At 45.5% G+C, this 22,712-nt stretch overlaps 1 protein-coding gene across 3 annotated transcripts in view; it reads right to left on the reverse strand.

Moving 5' to 3' along the window:
• Positions 1 to 22,712, reverse strand: part of LOC120055878 (E3 ubiquitin-protein ligase RNF220-like) — a 156,973-nt gene that overhangs the window by 19,859 nt on the left and 114,402 nt on the right. The window contains exons 4-7 of one of the 3 annotated variants that reach the window (XM_039003910.1): positions 14,921 to 15,016; positions 12,485 to 12,527; positions 7,564 to 7,607; positions 6,489 to 6,618 (exon numbers count right to left, since the gene is read on the reverse strand). In XM_039003910.1, coding sequence (XP_038859838.1) covers positions 6,489 to 6,618; positions 7,564 to 7,607; positions 12,485 to 12,527; positions 14,921 to 15,016 — 313 coding nt within the window. Of the gene's footprint in view, positions 1 to 6,488; positions 6,619 to 7,485; positions 7,608 to 12,484; positions 12,528 to 12,686; positions 12,910 to 14,920; positions 15,017 to 22,712 lie in introns of those variants that run through there. The other 2 variants (XM_039003909.1, XM_039003911.1) reach the window with 2 other exon arrangements.

Genomic DNA, 22,712 nt, shown 5'->3' on the forward strand with positions numbered 1-22,712 from the left:
GCTGACTCTCCCACTCATCTAGGGCTGGACACTGATAGCTGACTCATGTCAAGACAGGAGATGGTACAATGCTGTGGTGGAGTACAAACAAACTCGGATGTTAAGGATAAAAAATGGCATGGGCTCATATTAAGACATAGGCTAGGTAGAGACATGGATAGAGGTTCTAAGGCCAACCTACTACAGAGACCCAGAAGACAGGTAGTCTTCCTCCAGCCTCTTCCCCTCTCTCCATGGAGGCTGAAGGAAGCTCTGTGCTAAGGGACTGGAGCTGCTGCTGGAGAAGAGGGTAAAACCATGTCCCTGCCTGCCACCAAGGATAACCCGTTTTACAATGTGCCCATGCTTTTTAGTGATCATATATACTGAACAAAAATATAAAATGCAACATGCACCAATTTTTAAGATTTTACAGTTCATATAGACCTACTGGGTCTCTCATATAGAGAGGTCTCTACTGGGAAGCCAGGCCCAGCCCATCAGAATGAGTTTTCCCCCTACAAAAGGGCTTTATTACAGACAGAAATACTCCTCAGAACACCCCCCCCTCAGACAATCCCACAGGTGAAGAAGCTGGATGTGGAGGTCCTGGGCTGGCGTGGTTACACGTTGTCTGCGGTTGTGAGGCCGGTTGGACGTACTGCCAAATTATCTAACACAAAATTGGAGGCATTTATATTTTTGTTCAGTGTTAAAAGGGACCTTTTAAGTTTGATTTGATCCCTGTGGCTGGGTGGAGCATATGTGAACAATGGCTGTGGTGCACAAATATGTCTGTTCAGCTGCTGGTGGCGGAGACAGTAGTACCAGACAGCTGAGGGGACCAGTGGGCAGATACTATTTAACTTCTTATGGCTGCAAGGCAAAGTGTTGAGTAGCCAGTGAAATCGTGCCCATTTCAAACGGCCTCCTACTCAAATCTTGCTCGTACAATATGAATATTATTATTCTTTTTGGATAGAAAACACTTTCTAGTTTCTAAAACAGTTGGAATTATTTCTCTGAGTGAAACACAAGTCCTTCTGCAGCACTTTTCCTGACCAGGAAGTGAAATGTCAGAAATCTATGCTCTTTTCAATCTGATGCCTATACATGGTCTTAACACCTAGGAGTCTGCTGACAGTCTATACGCCTTCCTATTGGTGTAAAGAGGATGTCAGAGAAGAATTTTTTTTGCTCCTCTTGGTCTGTGGTGGAAAAAAACCTATTTCTTTGACCTGAGCGCCCACTTCCGGTATTCTGAAGGAAGTGGGATGGACTTCTGTTTTGCCTTCCTAACGAACGGCTAACGTCTCCGGCTCGAATTTTTTTGGATATATGTGACCATATCATCGTAATGTATGTTTTTTCAATATAGTTTAATCAGATTATTGAAACTTTATTCGGGAGTTTTGCCGTGTTCCGTCGTATGACTGTGTTTACGTTGGGCCACGGCTACTGGAAATGGTAAATGAACAGGGATATTTCTCATTCTGAAACGAAACAACGACTCATCTGGACAGAGGACGCCTGTTTCAACATTCTGATGAAAGATCAGCCAAAGTAAGACTCATTTTATGATGTTATTTCATATATCTGTCGTGCATGTGAACGGGTCGTGGGCGCCCAAATGTGTCTCTCTATTGTGGCTACGCTAATATAGCGATACATTTTGTTTTCGCTGTAAAACATTTAATAAATCGGAAATATTGTTTGGAATCACAAGTTGCCTATCTTTCAATTGCTGCAAACTATATATTTTTCGGAAATGTTTTATGATGAGTAATAAGCTATTTGACGTTGGTGTCTGTTGGTGTCTGTAAATATTATGGCTGCTTTCGGTGCACTTTCTGATTTGTAGCTGAAATGTAAAATATGATTTATACCTGAAATATGCACATTTTTCGAAAAAAAATATGCTATACAATAAATATGTTATCAGACTGTCATCTGATGAATTTGTTTCTTGGTTAGTGGCTATTTATATCTTTATTTGGTCGAATTTGTGATAGCACCTGATGGAGTAAGAAACTGATGGAGTTAGAAAAGTGGTGTCATTTGCTAACGTGGTTAGCTAATAGATGTACATATTTTGTCTTCCCTGTAAAACATTTTAAAAATCGGACATGTTGGTTTGATTCACAAGAAGTTTATCTTTCATCTGGTGTCTTGGACTTGTTAATGTGTGAAAGTTAAATATTTTTAAAAACTAGCTTTTGAATTTCGCGCCCTGCACTTTGAGCTGGATGTTGTCATATTGTGGGCGGTGTCGGGCTTGCAGCCCAAACAGGTTAAATAACTTCAAGGTCCCTGCATGGTGGTGGTGTGGTATATCTGGATAGGACAGGCTGCTATGCTGCCCACTGGTCCCCTCAGCTGTCTGGTACTACTGTCTCCGCCACCAGCAGCTGAACAGACATACGTGTGCACCACAGCACCACACATTGTTCACATATGCTCCACCCAGCCAGAGGGATCAAATCAAACTTAAAAGGTCTCTTTTATATGATCACTAAAAAGCATGGGAGAATTGTAAAAAGGGTTATCCTTGGTGGCAGGCAGGGACGTGGGTTTCACCCTCTCTTTTCTCCAGCAGCAGCTCCAGTCCCTTAGCACAGCGCTTCCCCCGGCCTCCTCGGAGGGGAAGAGGCTGGACATATTGATGCACCACAGCCATTGTTCACATATGCTCTACGCTGAGGCTGAAAATGTGTTTTTCAAATCCAATATTTTTTTCTCTCCCACAGCACAGTCAACCACCTGGACCTGGGGAATACCGCTAAGGCTGCTGTAAAGGAGGGAGGGAGTTCTGGCGGCCGGGCGGTCACAAAGGTAATACACTGAAAATGATGCCCAGCATTTCATGAATCTACTGTGAACGACTGGTGACACGCAGGAGAGGCTAAAACAAATAAACAGACTGTCCCTTTGTCCCGCCCACTAATGGCATCCAGTGACCAGGCACATTGGGGAGGAGAAAGTGACAGAGGGTTGGAAGGAACCAGAAATCACTGTTAATCCAATCAATTGATCAGGGTATTGATACTGCGGCTAGTTAGCGATGCATGGCTGGAGCCAGGAGATGGGAGGGGATGGGAGAGATAGCACAGCATTGATTTTTAAAAGGCTGTGGTGTTGAGTGGTGGCAAGAAAGAATGGTTCTCGATGCTTTCACTGTCCCCAACCCCCAACAGTTTTGGGGCCACAGTGGCCCCTAAGAAGAGGACTTTCCAGAGTTCAGTTTTACTAGATGGGATTAGCATTAAACCCAGTGGGACATGGATAAATATTCCCCTTAAATATACTCTCCCCAACTGGAACTGACGGAGATGGGCAGACTACTACTGCTGCATTCCATCCAGTTCAATCTTCATTCACCACAGCGGTAAGTGTGGAAGAGGACTATAAAAGACAAGTTGGGAAAACAAGATCCCCATCACACTGATAGTTGACTGCTAGAAAGTAAAACCAAGAGATGCTATAAAAGCAGGTGGCATGTAGTCTAACCATCCAGCCCAAATTGGAGTGTCCAAAGTCTAAGCGTCAGACCCTGTTGTTGTCCCACGAGCAGACGAGAGGACGATGAGAGGACTACCGCAGTCTTAAGTCACGGGCTGCGTCCCAAATGGCACCCTATTTCCTATAGAGTGCAAAAGTAATGCACTATACAGGGAGCTGTTTGGGACTCAGCCATGCTGTTGGGCTGGCCAGCATGGTCTGGTCCTGCTGCTCAGCCCCTATCTCTCCCTTTAACCAGTCTTGGCAGGCAATCTAATCTCCCCTGAAAAGGTCAGCGCCACCATAACTGCCTTTCAGTCACATTATTTCATTATTTATTTATCCCCTCCGCTCCTCCTCCTCTCCGCTCCTCCTCTCTGGCATATCAGCCAGGGTCGATATACAGACACACCAACACACACATCCCTGCACACCGGCACAGACACAGGTGCACCTAAACATATCCACCACATTCATTATCATAACCAATCTTGTGCATCTCATTGACTTGAACATGTAAAATACATGTGTTCTTGCCTGTGTAACATGGACCTGACCGTGACACGGCACACCTATTACCACGGAAACAGAGTCAGAGACAACGTTAGGTTTCTGAGCTGTGAGCAGCGAGGGAGGGTCAAGGGGCCAATCAACATAAGAGACAGCCTGACCAACAACACCCGGTCGCCATGGCGCTGATAGCCCTTATCAGCCTTCCCCAGTCGGCTCTGGTCGAAGGCCGTCATATCTCACTGGCATTTACAGGACACGTCTGGGGAGATGACGGGACAGAGATGGAAGAAACAAAGATGGCTGCCATCTTTGAAGCCCATTTACAAAGGAGAAAGCGCTGCCTTATATCCCTGGTGCCATCTTCAGTCAGCGGACTCAAATCCCCTCTCCCCGGATCGGCCCCCTTAGCCTTGGTCTTCACTATCAGGCTGTAGGGATCAGATCTGACCCTCTTCATCAATACAGCAGCCTTTAGAGCTGTCTCCCAGGTCCTCATAAGCCATGTACACAGGAGGACCAGGGCCCCACATGTCTCAAGTAGAAAAGTGTTCCTGTTCGATTTTCCTCCCACCCTCTGACTGTCTTCGACTTTTCTGTGCTGTTTAAAGGGCTTCCCTTTGCCTTTCTTCCCTCCCCTCAAAGGGAGAGAGGTGTCAGTGTTGGTGCTGGTGTCTCACAGAGGATAGCTTAGGCCTCTTATCCAATTGAAGCCCCTTGTCTCCGTCTCTCCTCTCCGCATCAACCACCCCCCCGTGGGCTGGATGGATGGTGGATTCTGTCTGGCTGGACCCATTGAACCATGGTCGACTGCAGCAGAGCTTTCAAGAAAAATCCACCTTCTGAGCGTCTGGGGGGAGGGGGTCGCTTTCAAGTGGTATCACCAGCACCTCTGACTTTGACCAGCCCTTATCTGTGTCACATCACAGGACGTCGGGCTATCACAGCCCGCCAGAAGGGGTCTACTGCTCATTAGATGAATGGACAGACAGACAGACAGCCTCAGGAGGTTCAGTCGAGAATTCAAACTGATCTGTAGGCCGTTGATGTCTGTCTGTCTGGACGGGTTTGCGGCGAGAGAGAGAGAGCGAGAGGGGCCAAAAGGCACACATCTTATTGGGCTTTGTAATGCAGTTTTACTCTGGATCGAATTTGGGGACTTGGGGGGGTTTAGCGACTTTGCAAGGTTGAAAGAGGCCCTTAGAGAAGACTTGACTTTCCTGTGATCTCCAGAGACACACCACGAGGACCTGTAGCCAATTCATTTTTACAGCTCTCTCTAGCAATGAAGTAAGGCCTGTCTGTCAGACATGAAATAATGAACGCTGACCTATGACCAAATCATACACTTGTCCAATTAAGCGGACTACACTAGTAATTGATCACAGACCAATGGCCTACTAAATATTCACAAATCATGTAGGTGAGCACAGTGGCTAGGCTGGATCAATGTATTACAGCTTCTAAATCACTAAAGTAGATCTATCTGGTTGCTTGATAACCTACATTTAAAAGTCACTATTGGAGAGGGAGAAATTAAAATATATACAATTTAATGAGCAATGTAATCAACAGCCCAATGCCGTCTCGTTGTCAACGACTATTGATAATGGACTATGTATTGAATTCTAGCCCTTCCTATTGATGATGTGGGCTAAGATATGTTTCAGAGGGAGCCAGAGATGGAGAGAATGTGAAAAAGAAAGTGAGAGCAATAGAGAAGGAAAGAGCAAGATAAAAAAATGGAGAGAATATGAGACAAAGAGAGTTCGGTCTGTGTTCCCTAGCGGGCAGCTTTGTGTCCATGGCTATAATTGCATCGCTGGGCTGAGGCGAACCCAAAGGGTCACTGGTCCCTTTCCTTTCCACACACACATCACTCCTCACCGGTTCAGACAGGTCAATTGCACAGCTAAATGTGTTTTCCTTTCTCTCCTAAAGAGGCTGGGGCCAGGGCCGGACTGGGCTGACCCCTGCCTGGACCAGGGCTACATGCCCTCACACTGTAGCTGGAGCCAGAGGCACATCCCAAATGGCACCCTACTCCGTATTTAGTGCACTATGGGCCCTGGTCAAAGGTAATGCACTAAATAGGGAATAGGGTGTAATTTGGCACGTAAACCTAGAGCTGTCCACCCTGTAATCGTGGGCATGGTAGGCATGTTAGCCTCTGCACCCAGTCACGTCCTTTTAAAAGGCAATGATACACTGCCTCACTCTGTTGTTGTTACTGAGGGGGCTTGGGACTAGCGGGGAAGAGCGTTGAGAGTGAGTGCTGTGGTGGAAGCCATTTGGTGCACTGGGTTTCCAGACTCTTATACTTTCAGTCACCCTAAACATTTAATTGATTCTCAAATGTGACATAAATGTTTTGAACCAAAGTAGCCTAATTGATTTTTTAGTGTGAAAAATAGGGTTGCGATCCAAATGGCATCCTATTCCCTTAATAGTGCACTACTTTTGACCAGGGCCCATAGGTGTATAGTGTCACTGTAGTGTACCTCTGAAGCCTCCTTCCAGCAGGGTGGTAGCTCTGACCCTCTTCTGGCCGCACCACTCGTACTCCTCGAAGCGGGTCCCGTTCTCTCCGTCCATGTCTGCAGAGTCATCCTCAGCAAACGCACCCTCCCTCTGAGAGAACAAAGACACTGTCAACACTGAACCAGACACAGGGTAGGGCTTGGAGTAGAAAAATACATGTTCTCCTATGTCAGAATTTGTAACTACTCGCATAATCAAAATGATCAACCAAAAACGATCTGAATTCTTTGAATTCCAAGTATACTATATCACCAAAATGCTTATCAACTTATCAAAACTTTTTATATATTTGTTATTAATACAAAACTAGCTATGAGGTACAATAGGTGATAGAACTACAACTAATGGATCTGTGAAATTTGGAAAAACCATCACCAAAGTAAGGGACCGAGGGCAGAACCATGACCAACGTTATAGAAAGCATGACTATAAATAAATACATTATGTTCTGGGAGCTAATGACGTGTTACAGTGTGAGTGAACATGAATCTTTGAGTTGGTCAGGATACCTCACTTGACATCTATTATATTTAGGAACCAGAGTTTCAGAGGAGGAAGAAGACTTTCCTACAGGAGAGAGAGGTGGGCGGACCATTCGACAGGAGAGAAGTATTTGCCTACACTAATGATTCTTTCCCCTGGACGCTTCAGTTGAACATCTAACTGCTACTAAAATATGACTAAGATGTTATTACCAGCAGAAAGCAGAGGAAAGATCTTTCTTTAAGACTGGAGAAGCCCAGGTTCAGTGTTTGGTGAACAACTAAAAGAAGAGGCTGTCAGACAATGTGTCTATGAGTCTGTCATGTCTATGTCGTGTTTAGGGGAAAGAGAGGGAGCAGAGTTGATAGATACTAGATAGCGTGGTGGTGACCAGTGACTAGAGAGAGGTGACTGGTTGACTAGAGGCCTGAGGGGCCTGAGGCTAAGGGGGAACGGGTACGGACGTGAGGCTACCTTGAACAGACATTGTTCCACATGCCTACTCATCTCCTCCTCTGTCCCTGCCAGCGGCGCGCTGCACAGTGGACATACCTGCCCATCCTCTGGCTTCCGGCGCTTCATCTTCCCAATCCGTGCTGAAACACAAAGAAACAGAGGAAGAGGTGTTTAGAAACATGGGGAAATCTGACTTGTTTTTGTATTTCTGTTTTAAGTTCCGTCCTGAACTATCACATCGCTAGGTGAAAAAAAAGTCCATCGACTTCAGCAGACAGCCATGCGGCTACAATGACATGATTGGTTGAAATGCAGCAAAAAAAGGACGCAATCCAAAAAAAACAGAATGAATTGAATGTTCTTGATTAGAATCTAATATAATGAGTTATTTGATCATATTAAACCCTCTGTCAGTGTGGATAACCAGGCTCATAGCAGGCAATACAGCCCAGCAGAAAGTCTGGTTGTGACAGAGGCAACCTTTTAATATGGTAACATGGACCAAAAACACACTGTAAATTCATGGTAGCCTATTGGGAGTTTTCTACCTCTGTCCTCCAGCTGTGTACTACGTGGCGCTCTCCTCTGCTTGGCAGAAGATCAGCAGTGAACGCTATTGGCATTCACAACATGTCAGAAAAGTTTGCTGCCTCGCTGGGAATAACGCGGGTCAGCGGAGTGGAGGGGAATCGTTGCGCCCCAGGTCTCCTAGACGACGCCACAGCATTTAGTTTGGTACCAGAAGATCAGGAATTACAAAAGCGGGCGGGGAGGCCGTCATGACAACCATCCTCAGTGCCACAACTACTCTAATGTCATGAGTCTACGCGCTAATGTTAGGCCTTTAACACATTGACAGGACAAAGAGCGGGGCCAATCTACTCTTCATGGGAACACTGTTTCAGGAGAACCAGACACGGTGCCACAACTATGGTCTATTACCCCTACATGTTCTCACACACTGACAGGACAAAAAGAGAGGGCAATCTATTCTCTTCATAGGTCCAAACAGTGTTTTAGGAAGATGCCTAAACCTAGAAGGTTCCTCCTCTTTCTCCAGGATGACAGGTAAAGATGGTCTACTGTAGGTCTAGGTCACGTGACTGAAATGAACAATCCTTCCACGTCTATCTCTCTAGTCACGACCCCCCCACATAATTAGAAATTTAACACAGCAGAACAGCAGCCATTGCGCCGTAAGTCTTTGTCGGCTTTTCTTAACTGCAAATGGCGTGCGGGGACATTAATCTTTAGGTGGCTGTGATTGCGAAAGGGGCCATGGGGGACCTGAAGAGGGACGGCGAGAGGAGGGACAACGCGCCATAACTCCAGGGAGATTGGGACAACTCCTCATATTCTCTCTCCCAGGCCAGGGAACGGCTGATGGTAATCGAGGAGGGCGTCATTAAACGCTGAAAGGGACGATTAATTAGGCACGGCACAAGCCCCCCCCCCCCCAAGAATCATTCAGGTTCCACATGAGAGGTAATAGACATTAATGGAGGCTTGAGTTTAAACAAAGTCGGCACCGTTTCCTTTCAGCACTGAGGCTGCTACCGAGGCGAGCGTACGCTAAATGTCAACGGAGGCATGGAGGGAGCCAAGCCTGCAATAAGCTAGCTGGGGAGTGTTGAGGGGACGGGGGGCAGGCTCTTACCGTGGCGAATGCAGCAGGGGGCAAGGGGTGCTCCGTTGTGCAGTCCAAGGGGAGCACTTTTGACACTTTCCTTGGCGTAGCGCCTGCACCAGCAGAGGTCATCGACTGTTAACATATCAAGAAGGTCAAGGGTTAATAGATCCTCTGCTCGTGTAGGCGCTAGGTCAAGGGAAAAGCAGGGAGGGAGACACACAGGGGCAGCCAGGGCTCCCGACCCTCCCACCAGCCAGCCCTGCTATCACACTCAGTGGGTCAACAATGGGCAGGCTTGGCTCTGTAGCCATGTAGGCTACAGACTGAAGCTGGTCCACAGTGTGAAGGGGCTGTCAGCAAAGGCTGTGTTCAACATGGTCCTCTGGCTATACTTAGCCATAATGTGTGATATACAGTGGGGCAAAAAAGTATTTAGTCAGACAGCCATAGTGCAAGTTCTCCCACTTAAAAAGATGAGAGGCCTGTAATTTTCATCATAGGTACACTTCAACTATGACAGACAAAATGAGAAGAAAAAAAAATCCAGAAAATCACATTGTAGGATTTTTAATGAATTTATTTGCAAATTATGGTGGAAAATAAGTATTTGGTCAATAACAAAAGTTTATCTCAATACTTTGTTATATACCCTTTGTTGGCAATGACAGAGGTCAAACGTTTTCTGTAAGTCTTCACAAGGTTCTCACACACTGTTGCTGGTATTTTGGCCCATTCCTCCATGCAGATTTCCTCTAGAGCAGTGATGTTTTGGGGCTGTTGCTGGGCAACACGGACTTTCAACTCCCTCCAAAGATTTTCTATGGGGTTGAGATCTGGAGACTGGCTAGGCCACTCCAGGACCTTGAAATGCTTCTTACAAAGCTACTCCTTCGTTGCCCGGGCGGTGTGTTTGGGATCATTGTCATGCTGAAAGACCTAGCCACGTTTCATCTTCAATGCCCTTGCTGATGGAAGGAGGTTTTCACTCAAAATCTCATGATACATGGCCCCATTCATTCTTTCCTTTACACGGATCAGTCGTCCTGGTCCCTTTGCAGAAAAACAACCCCAAAGCATGATGTTTCCACCCCCATGCTTCACAGTAGGTATGGTATTCTTTGGATGCAACTCAGCATTCTTTGTCCTCCAAACACGACGAGTTGAGTTTTTACCAAAAAGTTATATTTTGGTTTCATCTGACCATATGACATTCTCCCAATCTTCTTCTGGATCATCCAAATGCTCTCTAGCAAACTTCAGCCGGGCCTGGACATGTACTGGCTTAAGCAGGGGGACACGTCTGGCACTGCAGGATTTGAGTCCCTGGCGGCGTAGTGTGTTACTGATGGTAGGCTTTGTTACTTTGGTCCCAGCTCTCTGCAGGTCATTCACTAGGTCCCCCCGTGTGGTTCTGGGATTTTTGCTCACCGTTCTTGTGATCATTTTGACCCCACGGGGTGAGATCTTGCGTGGAGCCCCAGATCGAGGGAGATTATCAGTGGTCTTGTATGTCTTCCATTTCCTAATAATTGCACCCACAGTTGATTTCTTCAAACCAAGCTGCTTACCTATTGCAGATTCAGTCTTCCCAGCCTGGTGCAGGTTTACAATTTTGTTTCTGGTGTCCTTTGACAGCTCTTTGGTCTTGGCCATAGTGGAGTTTGGAGTGTGACTGTTTGAGGTTGTGGACAGGTGTCTTTTATACTGATAACAAGTTCAAACAGGTGCCATTAATACAGGTAACGAGTGGAGGACAGAGGAGCCTCTTAAAGAAGAAGTTACAGGTCTGTGAGAGCCAGAAATCTTGCTTGTTTGTAGGTGACCAAATACTTATTTTCCACCATAATTTGCAAAAAATTCATTAAAAATCCTACAATGTGACTTTCTGGATTTTTTTCTCTCTCATTTTGTCTGTCATAGTTGAAGTGTACCTATGATGAAAATTACAGGCCTCTCTCATCTTTTTAAGTGGGAGAACTTGCACAATTGGTGGCTGACTAAATACTTTTTCCCCCACTGTAGATGACAGAGCCAAGAATATGGCTATGCAGGGTCACACCCATCACAATCCAACCAAACACAGGACAGATTGACACCTCACTCATGACCAACCTGCCTGGTCAAGGTCCCACAGACTCAGACTCTCTGTCAGTTGGTCCATTCAGACCTATGACTCTGTATTCCCACTCTGAATATTAGGGTGACCAGACGTCCCCGATTTCCAGCGACAGCCTGTCCCTGGAAATGTCCCCGATTAGACCTCAGAAAGAATAAAGCAACTCTGGAAGCTAAATTCAGGCTGATATTTCAATAATCAAAACACTGTATCCAATCAGATTTGCATGTAAAAAATGTTGTCTGTCCCTGTACCAAACTTGTTTGCTCCCATGGCTTTGCCTCAGACCTCATGATAATGTTTGATCGGTAATACACTGTAACCACCGCATGAACAACCATGGCCATAAAGTGCATGCAACAGCATACGCTACCGACCGTTGGTGACTTTCTAAAATAACTAGATAGGCTACTATTACAAAAACTGAGGTGGGGTAATACATTTCTGTGTTCATTTATAAGTATTTGAAAGGGCTAGAGAGAGAATTGGTAGTTCCGTACAACATATACATTTTTGCACGCAGCTACATAACTAAATAAAATGTTTAACTTACTAAATCTGGTCACCAAACTGAAGATGCACTTTCGCGTCACCAGTTGCTGCTTCAACTTGTATTGACAATTCCAACTGTAGTGCAGGTGATATTTTCAGTAGTGTATTGAAAAAGTATAAAATAAAACTGTTTTAGAACATAATCATAGGCTACTTAATAAATATGAATAGAATATTATTTGATAAGGAAATAACTTATTTTTGGAAATATCCTAAATACACATGATTGAATCGTGTCACAAGCCAATAGTGGCATTATTTCAGAACATTATTGTACCATTTTCACCATGATAATGAAGCTGCTACCATGTGTCGCTGCCATGCTGTTGTTGTCTTAGGTCTCTCTTTATGTAGTGTTGTGTTGTCTCCTCATGTGTGTTTTGACCTATATTTTTAATCCCCTGTCCCTGCAGGAGGCCTTTTGCCTTTTGGTAGGCCATCATTGTAAATAAGAATTTGTTCTTAACTGACTTGCTTAGTTAAATAAAGGTTAAATAAAAAAATAGGCTCTAATCATGTCATTCCATACAAGTAGGCTTTGTGAAGTTGCAGATGAGGAGATCATGATACCTTCATTAATATATATATGCTGTAATTCTACAGGATGTTGTACCAGAAATGCAGTTAGAAATAAATAAATTACCTTAAGAAAAATATAAACGTGTAAGATGCTTATGAAAAGTATTGAACTTCAAAGGAAAAATGAAATGTTTACATACCATTCAATCGCGTTTGCCTATTAGCCCGCACTCGTAAAAATGTCTGCAGGTAGGAAGAAAGGAATCACACAAAATATGCATTAGATATGGACCTTTGCATGTTTCATGTTCATGGATACATTGGTAGCAGTACATGGGCGGATTGCTTTGGATTCTACAGTGTGCCCTGCAAGTTACATCTTGATAGTAAACAAAAACCTACTTCTCTTTTAGGCTGTATCGTGTCTTCCATAACAGGGTCGGTAAGTTTTGGTCAAAGCCTTTTCAAGCCGACAAACTCACTTGTTCACGTATATCATTTAGGTCTCCTGGTACTAGACCGCACCATTGATACAATTTTGTGTCAATAATTTTATACGGATGCTAAAGGATTGAATGTGCCGCCTACAAAGCCGCTCTGTTCATTGCCGTCGCCATGTTGGCTTGGCGTGTGTCATGTGACACAGGAGTGAAAGTTCACAGGACGTCTGGTCTCGTACCACCGTTGGCCACTAGATAGCAGCAATACGTAATACAGAGGCTGGCTTCAATGGAAGTTGACTTAATATGACATTTCAAGTTTGTCAAGTTGTGGGGTAAACAAGTTGTATGCATCATATCTAAACTTATTTTTTTTGCAGTCAATACAAATAGTACAAACGTTTTATTTCATTTTCTGAAAATAAGTGTTTCATAATTTTGTACAATCTCATATCAAAGTGACATAAGAAATGGGCTATGAATTCTCCCCATCTAAACTTGTTTGAAACTGACAGGCATGATCAGTGATTGTGAATACCACTAAGATATGGGTTAAGTGGGACCACCTATCTTTCTTCTCCCCTCTCTTCCAGAGTGTGTAGGCTATGTGCTGACACTAGCAGGGCCAGTCAGGGCAATGGATGGATGTCCACTCATTGACACGGGCACAGAGTGTGGTCACAAATTCAAACTCATGCCGAGTGGATCGTCCATCATATACCAGACAGGCCTCTTACACTGACACTTAAGTCATGCTCATATCCAACCTGCACCATGATATGATGATCCACTATGCATGCTTCCCAAATGGCACCCTATTCCCTATTTAGTGCACTACTTTCAACCAGGGCTCATAGTGCTCTGCTCAAATATAAAGCACTATTCAGGGAATAGGGTACCTTTTGGGACGCAAGCTATCTAAATGGCTTACACAATTACATGATGAGGAAAAATAACAAAAATCTAAAATTTCAAGGGGGGTTGGGGTCTCCATTTACTTAATCATTTGTATGAAATGATTTCAGCAGCAGCTTTACTAATGAAAATATATACTTTAACCACTGCCCCTTTAATAGGCCTGTCAATGTATGGATATGACTTTATGGTATAAGGGAGAAAACCACTTAACCCAAATAATAGATCATTGCCATATGAGTTTGAAATACTAAACTTTGAGAGAAAAGAAGTATGGTATATAAGCTACATTATAATTATAGCTTTGATTAAAACACTGTGCTGTATGAGTAAGTTAAATCCCAACTAATCTTCTGTACGTTTGCGACCCAAATAGCACCCTATTCCCTATATACTGTAGTACACTACTTTTGACCAGGGCCCATTGGGGTCTGATCAAAAGTAAGGCACAGTGTAGGGAGTGGGGTGTCATTTGGGATGCACTCTGCAGTTGTGAGGCCTCCAGCAGAATGAGGTGGAAAACATGTCAAGGATGCTGTAGACCAGAAGAGATACCATCCGGGCTTAGGGAGCATAAGAGCATAGCTTGAGGTAAACTATGGATGATTACCTATCTGAACAGGGAAACACATTACAGGCTGGGCAAATCTTTACCAGAGATAGTCAGAGGATAGATGGGCTCTGTCCCAAATGGTACCATATTCCCTATATAGTGCACTACTTTTGACCAGGGCCTATATGGATCTGGTCAAAAGTAGTGCACTATATAGGGAATAGGATGCCATTTGGGGGCACAACCAGGTAGGATAGAGGTAGGCGGCTTGGCTGATTCCTGATGGAGACTAGGACCTCTATTGACTCCCTGATCCACTCCATGATAGCGAGATGATTGGCTGAGTCAATGTTGTGTGTTCAACATTAAAACAACAAATTATTACCTTGCCGTCTTTCACCATCGCCGCGGTGACACCTGTGAGTTTGCCTAATGTTTAACCTCTAACAGAGAGCAGGGGACTTTTTTGCACGTTGTCCTTCCATTGCCTGTCCTGTTATTTTACCAGGAGTAGGTTTCATAGTGGGTTTTATAGATGTTTTCTGTCATATGACAGGATATGATGATGGGATTATGATGCTAAATATGTGGGCAAAGAGCAGCATCCTGACAGGGTCCCAAATGGAAACCTATTCCCTACATAGAGTACTACTTTTAACCAGGGCTCTGGTCAAAAGTAGTGCACTAAATAGGGCATAGGGTGCCATTTGCAACCTAGCCCAGCTCACCTGGTATCTGTCGGAGTGGTGGGCGTCTTCAGAGGAAAGAGGGGAGACCACCGGTGACTCTCCCTCGCGTTTGATGTGCACCGACAACAGCATGGACTGAGGAGAAAGAGCAAGACAGTTATTGTGAGAGGAAGAGAAGAGGGGCATGCTGAAGTGGAGGAGAGGAGGACACTCACCAACATTACAGTCATCTATAAACCTTCTCTGAAAGACTCAGACGAGCCTCCGACATTACAGTCCTGACCCACTGACAAACTTAATTGAGTTAGTTTCTCAAATGAACAAGAGGAAAAGGGGGTGGAAGGGGAAATAGTGCTTACTTTACGGGGCATCTTTTGACAAAGATCCAGCTCTTTACGAGGCTGCTATGAAATATTTGTATTTACAATGTGTTCCTATTAATCAAGGAGAGAGGAGAGAGCAGGGGCTTAAGTGGCCAACAACTATAATCTAATATTAATATGTGAGAAATGGCAGACCCCTAGTGCCGGGACAGTAAATTAAGCATTGTGCATGGCTTTTTATCCTTCAGGACTGTAAGGTCGGGTAAATGCTGTTTATTTGTGTAGCTTCAGAGGCTTTGAGTTTGGGAAATATTTGTGTGTTGTCTTTTATTAATTTGTTTCAACTGGACTAGTTGCAAATGTGTCAATTAGCACAAGCCCCTGACATCAACTACTACTTGTAATTCTACTTAAGTGTAATAGTGTGTTGACTAATATACAGATTAATGTCAGTGTTAGATACAGGAGGTGCCATGTTAGTTTGCATGTGCCTCTCGCTTCATCTTGCCTCGCCGTCCAGTTGCCCCCTGGCCCCGAGAATTAAGAGGCATGGGGCTGGCATGGAGTTGCTATGGCGATAGCGTGGTTGAGAGGGGGCGGGAGGCATGTGTGAAGCGGGAAAGGTTAATCCCCTTTAGAACCAGTAGGCTCGTCTGGAAGGTCTGGAAGGCAGAGTGTTCACATGAAGCAACAGCTCCTGTGATCCTCAACCAGCCTCTTCATTTTTCACATGGTGTGGCGGAATACTAAGCACCTACTGGGGAATGCTCAGTCACGCCTCGCTCAGATGGCCTGTTCTGTTCCCTTCACCCCGGTCCCTGTTCGTTCCCTGTTCCCTTACTCCCGCTCTCCTCACCTAACCACGATGACTCCTGTTCCCCCAGCCCGTGTCTGACTTTCCCCTAGCCCCTGTCTCTGACTCTCCCGTAGCCTCTGTCTCTGACTCTGAATCAGGCCCTACCAGAAAGTAGTAGTGAGGAGCGGTGAGCCTGCAGGCTTACATAATAATTTGTAATATGTGCTGTTACTACAGTACCACATCTGTCTCCAATCTCTTATAGAATATCTTATGTCAAGTGTTATTGAAGTGTTGTGGTTGCAGTTTCACCTGATACATCTAAAGGCTTTTCCTATGGGGTGTTGCTATAGGCCACCAAGTGCCAACAGTCAGTATCTAAATAATATGTGTGAAATGCTTGATCGTGTATGTAATGTAAACAGAGAGGTCTACTTTCTTGGGGACCTGAATATTGACTGGTTTTCTTCAAGCTGTCCGCTCAAGAAGAAGCTTCTCACTGTAACCAGTGCCTGTAATCTGGTTCAGGTTATTAATCAACCTACTGTACAAGGGTGTTGACAAACACTACAGGAACAAGATCATCCACATGTATTGATCACATTTTTACTAATATTGTAGAACTTTGTTCTAAAGCTGTATCCATACCCATTGGATGCAGTGATCACAATATAGTGGCTATATCCAGGAGAGCCAACGTTCCAAAAGCTGGGCCTAAAATAGTGTATAACAGATCATACAAAAGATTTTGCTGTGACTCTTATGTGGATGATGTTAAAAATATTTGTTGCTCTGGTGTGATTAATAAGGAGCATCCAGACACTGCACTTGATCAATTTATGAAATTGCTTCTTCCAATTATTGATTAACATGCACCTGTTAAGAAACTGACTGTTAGAACTGTTAAGGATTGATGAGGAATTGAAAAACTGTATGGTTGAAAGAGATTGGGCAAAAGGAGTGGCTAATAAGTCTGGCTGCACATCTGACTGGCTGACTTACTGCAAATGGAGAAATGATGTGACTAAACTCAACAAAAAGAAGAAGAAACTGTATTATGAAGCCAAGATCAATGATATAAAGATTGATGGGAAAAAAACATTGGAGTACTTTAAATGAAATTATGGGCACAAAGACAAATTGAACTCCATCTTTCATCGAATCCGATTACTTACTCATCTCAAAGCCATTTGATGTTGGCAATTACTTTAATGATTCCTTCATTGCTAAAGTGGGCAAACTAAGGCAGGAAATTCCAACAACGAACAGTGAGCCATCGTACTCATGCATAAAAAAACTAAGAATGAAAGAAAAGCATTGCAAGTTTGAATTTTGTAAAGTTAGTTTAGGGGACGTGGAAAGATTATTGTTATCAATCAATAATGACAAACCTCCTGGCATTGACAACTTCGATGGAAAGCTACTGAGGATGGTAGCTGACTCTACAGCCACTCCTATCTGTTTTGTCTTATATCTGAGCCTAGAGGAAAGTCTTTGTCCTCAGGCCTGGAGGGAAGCCAAAGTCAGTCTGCTATCCGAGAGTGGTAAAGTGGCCTTTACTGGTTCTAACAGAAGACCTATCATCTTGCTGCCAGCTCTTAGCAAACTGTTGGAAAAAATTGTGTTTGACCAAATACAATGCTATTTGTCACGTTCCTGACCTATTTCTGTTAGTTTGTTGTATGTGTTAGTTGGTCAGGACGTGAGTTTGGGTGGGCATTCTATGTTTTCTGTTTCTATGTTGGTTTAAGGGTTGCCTGGTATGGCTCTTAATTAGAGGCAGGTGTTTTGCGTTCCTCTAATTGAGAGTCATATTTAGGTAGGTTGTTTCACAGTGTTAGTTGTGGGTGGTTGTCTCCTGTGTCAGTGTTTGTCGCACCATACGGGACTGTTCGGTTTGTTTGTAAGTTCGGTCTTTTGTGTAGTCATTTTCCTGTTCGTGAGTTCTGCGTTTTATGTATGTTCGCATGTCCAGGTTTGTCTACTCCGTTTTGTTGTTTTGTTAGTTTATAGTCAAGTTCGTATTTTCGTCTTTTTTGTAAATAAATATGTCATCACAACCCGCTGCGCCTTGGTTCAATCACTACTCCTCCTCTTCGGTTGAAGAGGAGGAGAACCACCGTTACAGAACCACCCACCAATCCAGAATCAAGCAGCGGTGTAATCAGAGGAAGGGACAGCGCAAGAAGGAGGAATGGACTTGGGAGGATGTTTTGGACGGGAAAGGTTGCTACACATGGGAGGAGATCCTGGCTGGAAGGGATCGCCTCCCATGGGAACAGCTGGAGGCACTGAGGAGAGCAGAGGCAATCGGAGAAGGGAACCGGCGTTATGAAGGGACGCGTCTTGCACGGAAGCCCGAAAAGCCCGTGAGTACTACCCAAAAATTTATTGGGGGGGGGCTAAGAGGTAGTGGGCCAAGGGCAGGTAGGAGACCTGCGCCCACTTACCAGGCTAACCGTGGAGAGCGGGAGTACGGGCAGACACCGTGTTACGCAGTAGAGCGCACGGTGTCTCCTGTATGTGTGCATAGCCCAGTGCGGGTTATTCCACCTCCCCGCACTGGTAGGGCTAGATTGAGCATTGAGCCAAGTGCCATGAAGCCGGCTCTACATATCTGGCCACCAGTACGTCTCCTTGGGCCGGCTTACATGGCACCAGCCTTACGCATGGTGTCCCCGGTTCGCCTACATAGCCCGGTGCGGGTTATTCCACCTCCCCGCACTGGTCGGGCGACGGGGAGCATTCAGCCAGGTAAGGTTGGGCAGGCTCAGTGCTCAAGGGAGCCAATACGCCTGCACGGTCCGGTATTTCCGGCGCTACCTCCCCGCCCCAGCCCAGTACCACCAGTGCCTACACCACGCACCAGGCTTCCAGTGCGTTTCCAGAGCCCTGTTCCTCCTCCACGCACTCTCTCTATGGTGCGTGTCTCCAGTCCGGTGCCTCCAGTTCCGGCACCACGCACTAAGCCACCTGTGCGTCTCCAGAGCCCTGTACACACTGTTCCTTCTCCCCGTACTCGTCCTGATGTGCGTGCACTCAGCCCGGTGCCACCAGTGCCGGTACCACGCACCAGACAAATAGTACGTTTTGAGAGTCCAGTGTGCCCTGTCCCTGCTTCCCGCACTAGGCTTGAAGTGCGTGTCTCCAGTCCGGTGCCTCCAGTTCCGGCACCACGCACCAGGCCTACAGTGCGTCTCAGCCGGCCAGAGTCTGCCGTCTGCCCAACGGCGCCTGAACTGTCCGTCTGCCAAGCGCCGCATGAACTGCCCGTCTGCCATGAGCCTACAGAGCCTTCCGCCAGACAGGAGCAGCCAAAGCCTTCCGCCAGACAGGATCAGTCTGAGCCATCCGTCTCCGCAGCGCCATCTGAGCCATCCGTCTCCGCAGCGCCATCTGAGCCATCCGTCTCCTCAGCGCCATCTGAGCCATCCGTCTCCCCAGCGCCATCTGAGCCATCCGTCTCCCCAGCGCCGTCTGAGCCATCCGTCTGTCCCGAGCCATTAGAGCCGCCCGTCTGTCCCGAGCCGTCAGAGCCGTTAGTCAGTCAGGAGCCGCTAGAGCCATTCGTCAGTCAGGATCTGCCAGAGCCGCCAACCAGACAGGATCTGCCAGAGCCGCCAACCAGACAGGATCTGCCAGAGCCGCCAACCAGACAGGATCTGCCAGGGCCGCCAACCAGACAGGATCTACCAGAGCCGCCAACCAGACAGGATCTGCCAGAGCCGTCAGCCAGCCATGAGCGTCCAGAGCCGTCAGCCAGCCATGAGCGTCCAGAGCCGTCAGCCAGCCATGAGCGTCCAGAGCCGTCAGCCAGCCATGAGCGTCCAGAGCCGTCAGCCAGCCATGAGCGTCCAGAGCCGTCAGCCAGCCATGAGCGTCCAGAGCCGTCAGCCAGCCATGAGCGTCCAGAGCCGTCAGCCAGTCATGAGCTGTCCCTCAGCCCAGAGCGGCTATTTGTCCAGAACTGCCTTTCAGTCCGGAGTTGCCCCTCTATCCTGAGCTACCTCTCTATCCTGAGCTACCTCTCTATCCTGAGCTATCCCTATGTCCTGAGCTATCCCTATGTCCTGAGCTATCCCTATGTCCTGAGCTATCCCTATGTCCTGAGCTATCCCTCTGTCCTGAGCTATCCCTCTGTCCTGAGCTATCCCTCTATCCCGGTGCTGCCCCTTGTCTCGATGTTACCCAAAAGATTAAGTGGGTGTAATATGAGGGTGGTCATTTGTAGGGGGAGATGTAAGCTGGGATTGACTATGGTGGGGTGGGGACCTCGCCCTGAGCCTGAGCCACCACCGTGGTCAGATGCCCACCCAGACCCTCCCCTAGACTTTGTGCTGGTGCGCCCGGAGTTCGCACCTTAAGGGGGGGGTTATGTCACGTTCCTGACCTATTTCTGTTAGTTTGTTGTATGTGTTAGTTGGTCAGGACGTGAGTTTGGGTGGGCATTCTATGTTTTCTGTTTCTATGTTGGTTTAAGGGTTGCCTGGTATGGCTCTTAATTAGAGGCAGGTGTTTTGTGTTCCTCTAATTGAGTCATATTTAGGTAGGTTGTTTCACAGTGTTCGTTGTGGGTGGTTGTCTCCTGTGTCAGTGTTTGTCGCACCATACGGGACTGTTCGGTTTGTTTGTAAGTTCGGTCTTTTGTGTAGTCATTTTCCTGTTCGTGAGTTCTGCGTTTTATGTATGTTCGCATGTCCAGGTTTGTCTACTCCGTTTTGTTAGTTTATAGTCAAGTTCGTATTTTCGTCTTTTTTGTAAATAAATATGTCATCACAACCCGCTGCGCCTTGGTTCAATCACTACTCCTCCTCTTCGGTTGAAGAGGAGGAGAACCACCGTTACACTATTTCTCTGTAAGCAAATGAACAACAAATGTTCAGCATGCTTATAGAGAAGGGCACTCAAAATATTCCACTGACACAAATGAATGATAATTAGTTGAAAGAAATTGAAAGTAAGAAGACGGTTGGAGCTGTACTTTTAGATTTCAGTGCATCCTTTGATATTATTGACCATAATCTGTTGTTGAGAAAATGTATGTGTTATGGCTTTTTTACCTCTGCCATATCGTGGATTCAGAGATATATACTATATCTAACATAACTCAGAAGCTTTTCTTTAATGGAAGCTCCTCTAATGTCAAACATGTAAAGTGGGGTGTACCACAGGGAAGCTCTCTATGCCCTCTACTCTCTTCAATTTTTACCAATGACCTGCCACTGGCATTAAACAAAGCATGTGTGTACATGTATGCTGATGATTCAACCATATACGCATCAGCAACCACATCTAAGGAAGTCACTGAAACCCTTACAAAGAGTTGCAGTCTGTTTTGGAATGGGTGGCCAGTAATAAACTGGTCCTGAACATCTCTAAAACTATGAGCACTGCATTTGATACAAATCATTCCCTAAGTTCTAGACCTCAGCTGAACCTAGTAATGAATGGTGTGGTTGGTTGTTGAACAAGTTCAGGAGACTAAATTACTTGGTGTTACCTTAGATTGTAAACTGTCATGGTCGAAACATATAGATTCAATAGTTGTAAAGATGGGAAGAGGTCTGTCCGTAATAAAGTGATTATCTGCTTTTTTGACACCACACTCCAGAAAGCAAGTCCTGCAGGCTCTAGTTTTATCTTATCTTGATTATTGTCCAGTCATATGGTCAAGTTCTGCAAAGAAAGACCTAGTTAAGCTGCAGCTGCCCAGAAAAGAGTGGTATGTCTTGCTCTTCATTGTAATCAGAGGGCTAATATTAATACTATGCATGCCAGTCTCTCTTTGCTGACAGTTGAGGAAAGACTGACTGCGACACTTCTTGTTTTTATAAGAAACAATGTATTGGAAATTCCAAATTGTTTGAAAGTCAGCTTACACACAGCACTGACACACACACGTACCCCACCAGACATGCCACCAGGGGTCTTTTCACAGTCCCCAGGTCCAGAACAAAATCAAGGAAACTAACAGTATTATACAGAGCCATGAGTGCAACTCCCATCTTACATAGCGCAAGTGAACAGCAAACCTGGTTTCAAAAAACATATAAAGCAACATCTCACGGCACAACGCCTCTCCCATGTGACCTACTTGTTGTGTGTATGTACTGACGTGATAACTGATAGATACACACACACACACACACACACACACACTACATGTTCATGTTTATAAATGTATGCAAATTGTAAAGTATTTTGTCTGTATTGTCTTTTTCGTTATGTGTCGGTTGGACCCAAGTAAGACTAGCTGTCGCCATTGGCGTCGGCTAATGGGGATCCTAATACATCAAATCAAAATCTCCATTATATATTTTATGAAGTTCATCCATTTCATCTCAACCCAGTAAATGTCCTCCGAAATGGCAGTTGAATGAAGAGTAGAGGAAAAACTGTTGAGCACATTAAAGCGTGTGTCTTTGGAGATATTGATGATATTAAAGGTCCCCTTTTACCAGACAGCTACAGTGATCATTACAGACAGACATCCTTCATAGCATCTTTACCCTCCACAGGGACACATGCCATCAGCAAATCGTACCTTTAATGGCAGAGAGACAATCAATCTCTCCCTCTGTGCCAACTGTGGCTGGCTCTGCTTGGCCCTGCTCCAGACTACAGAAAAACTAATCTCATTCTCTCTCTCTCTCTCTCTCTCTCTCACTCTCTCACTTTCTCACTTTCTCGCTCTCCCTTCACTCAACACATC

This window comes from Salvelinus namaycush, chromosome 11, assembly GCF_016432855.1.
Source record: "Salvelinus namaycush isolate Seneca chromosome 11, SaNama_1.0, whole genome shotgun sequence".
Classification (NCBI taxonomy): domain Eukaryota; kingdom Metazoa; phylum Chordata; class Actinopteri; order Salmoniformes; family Salmonidae; genus Salvelinus; species Salvelinus namaycush.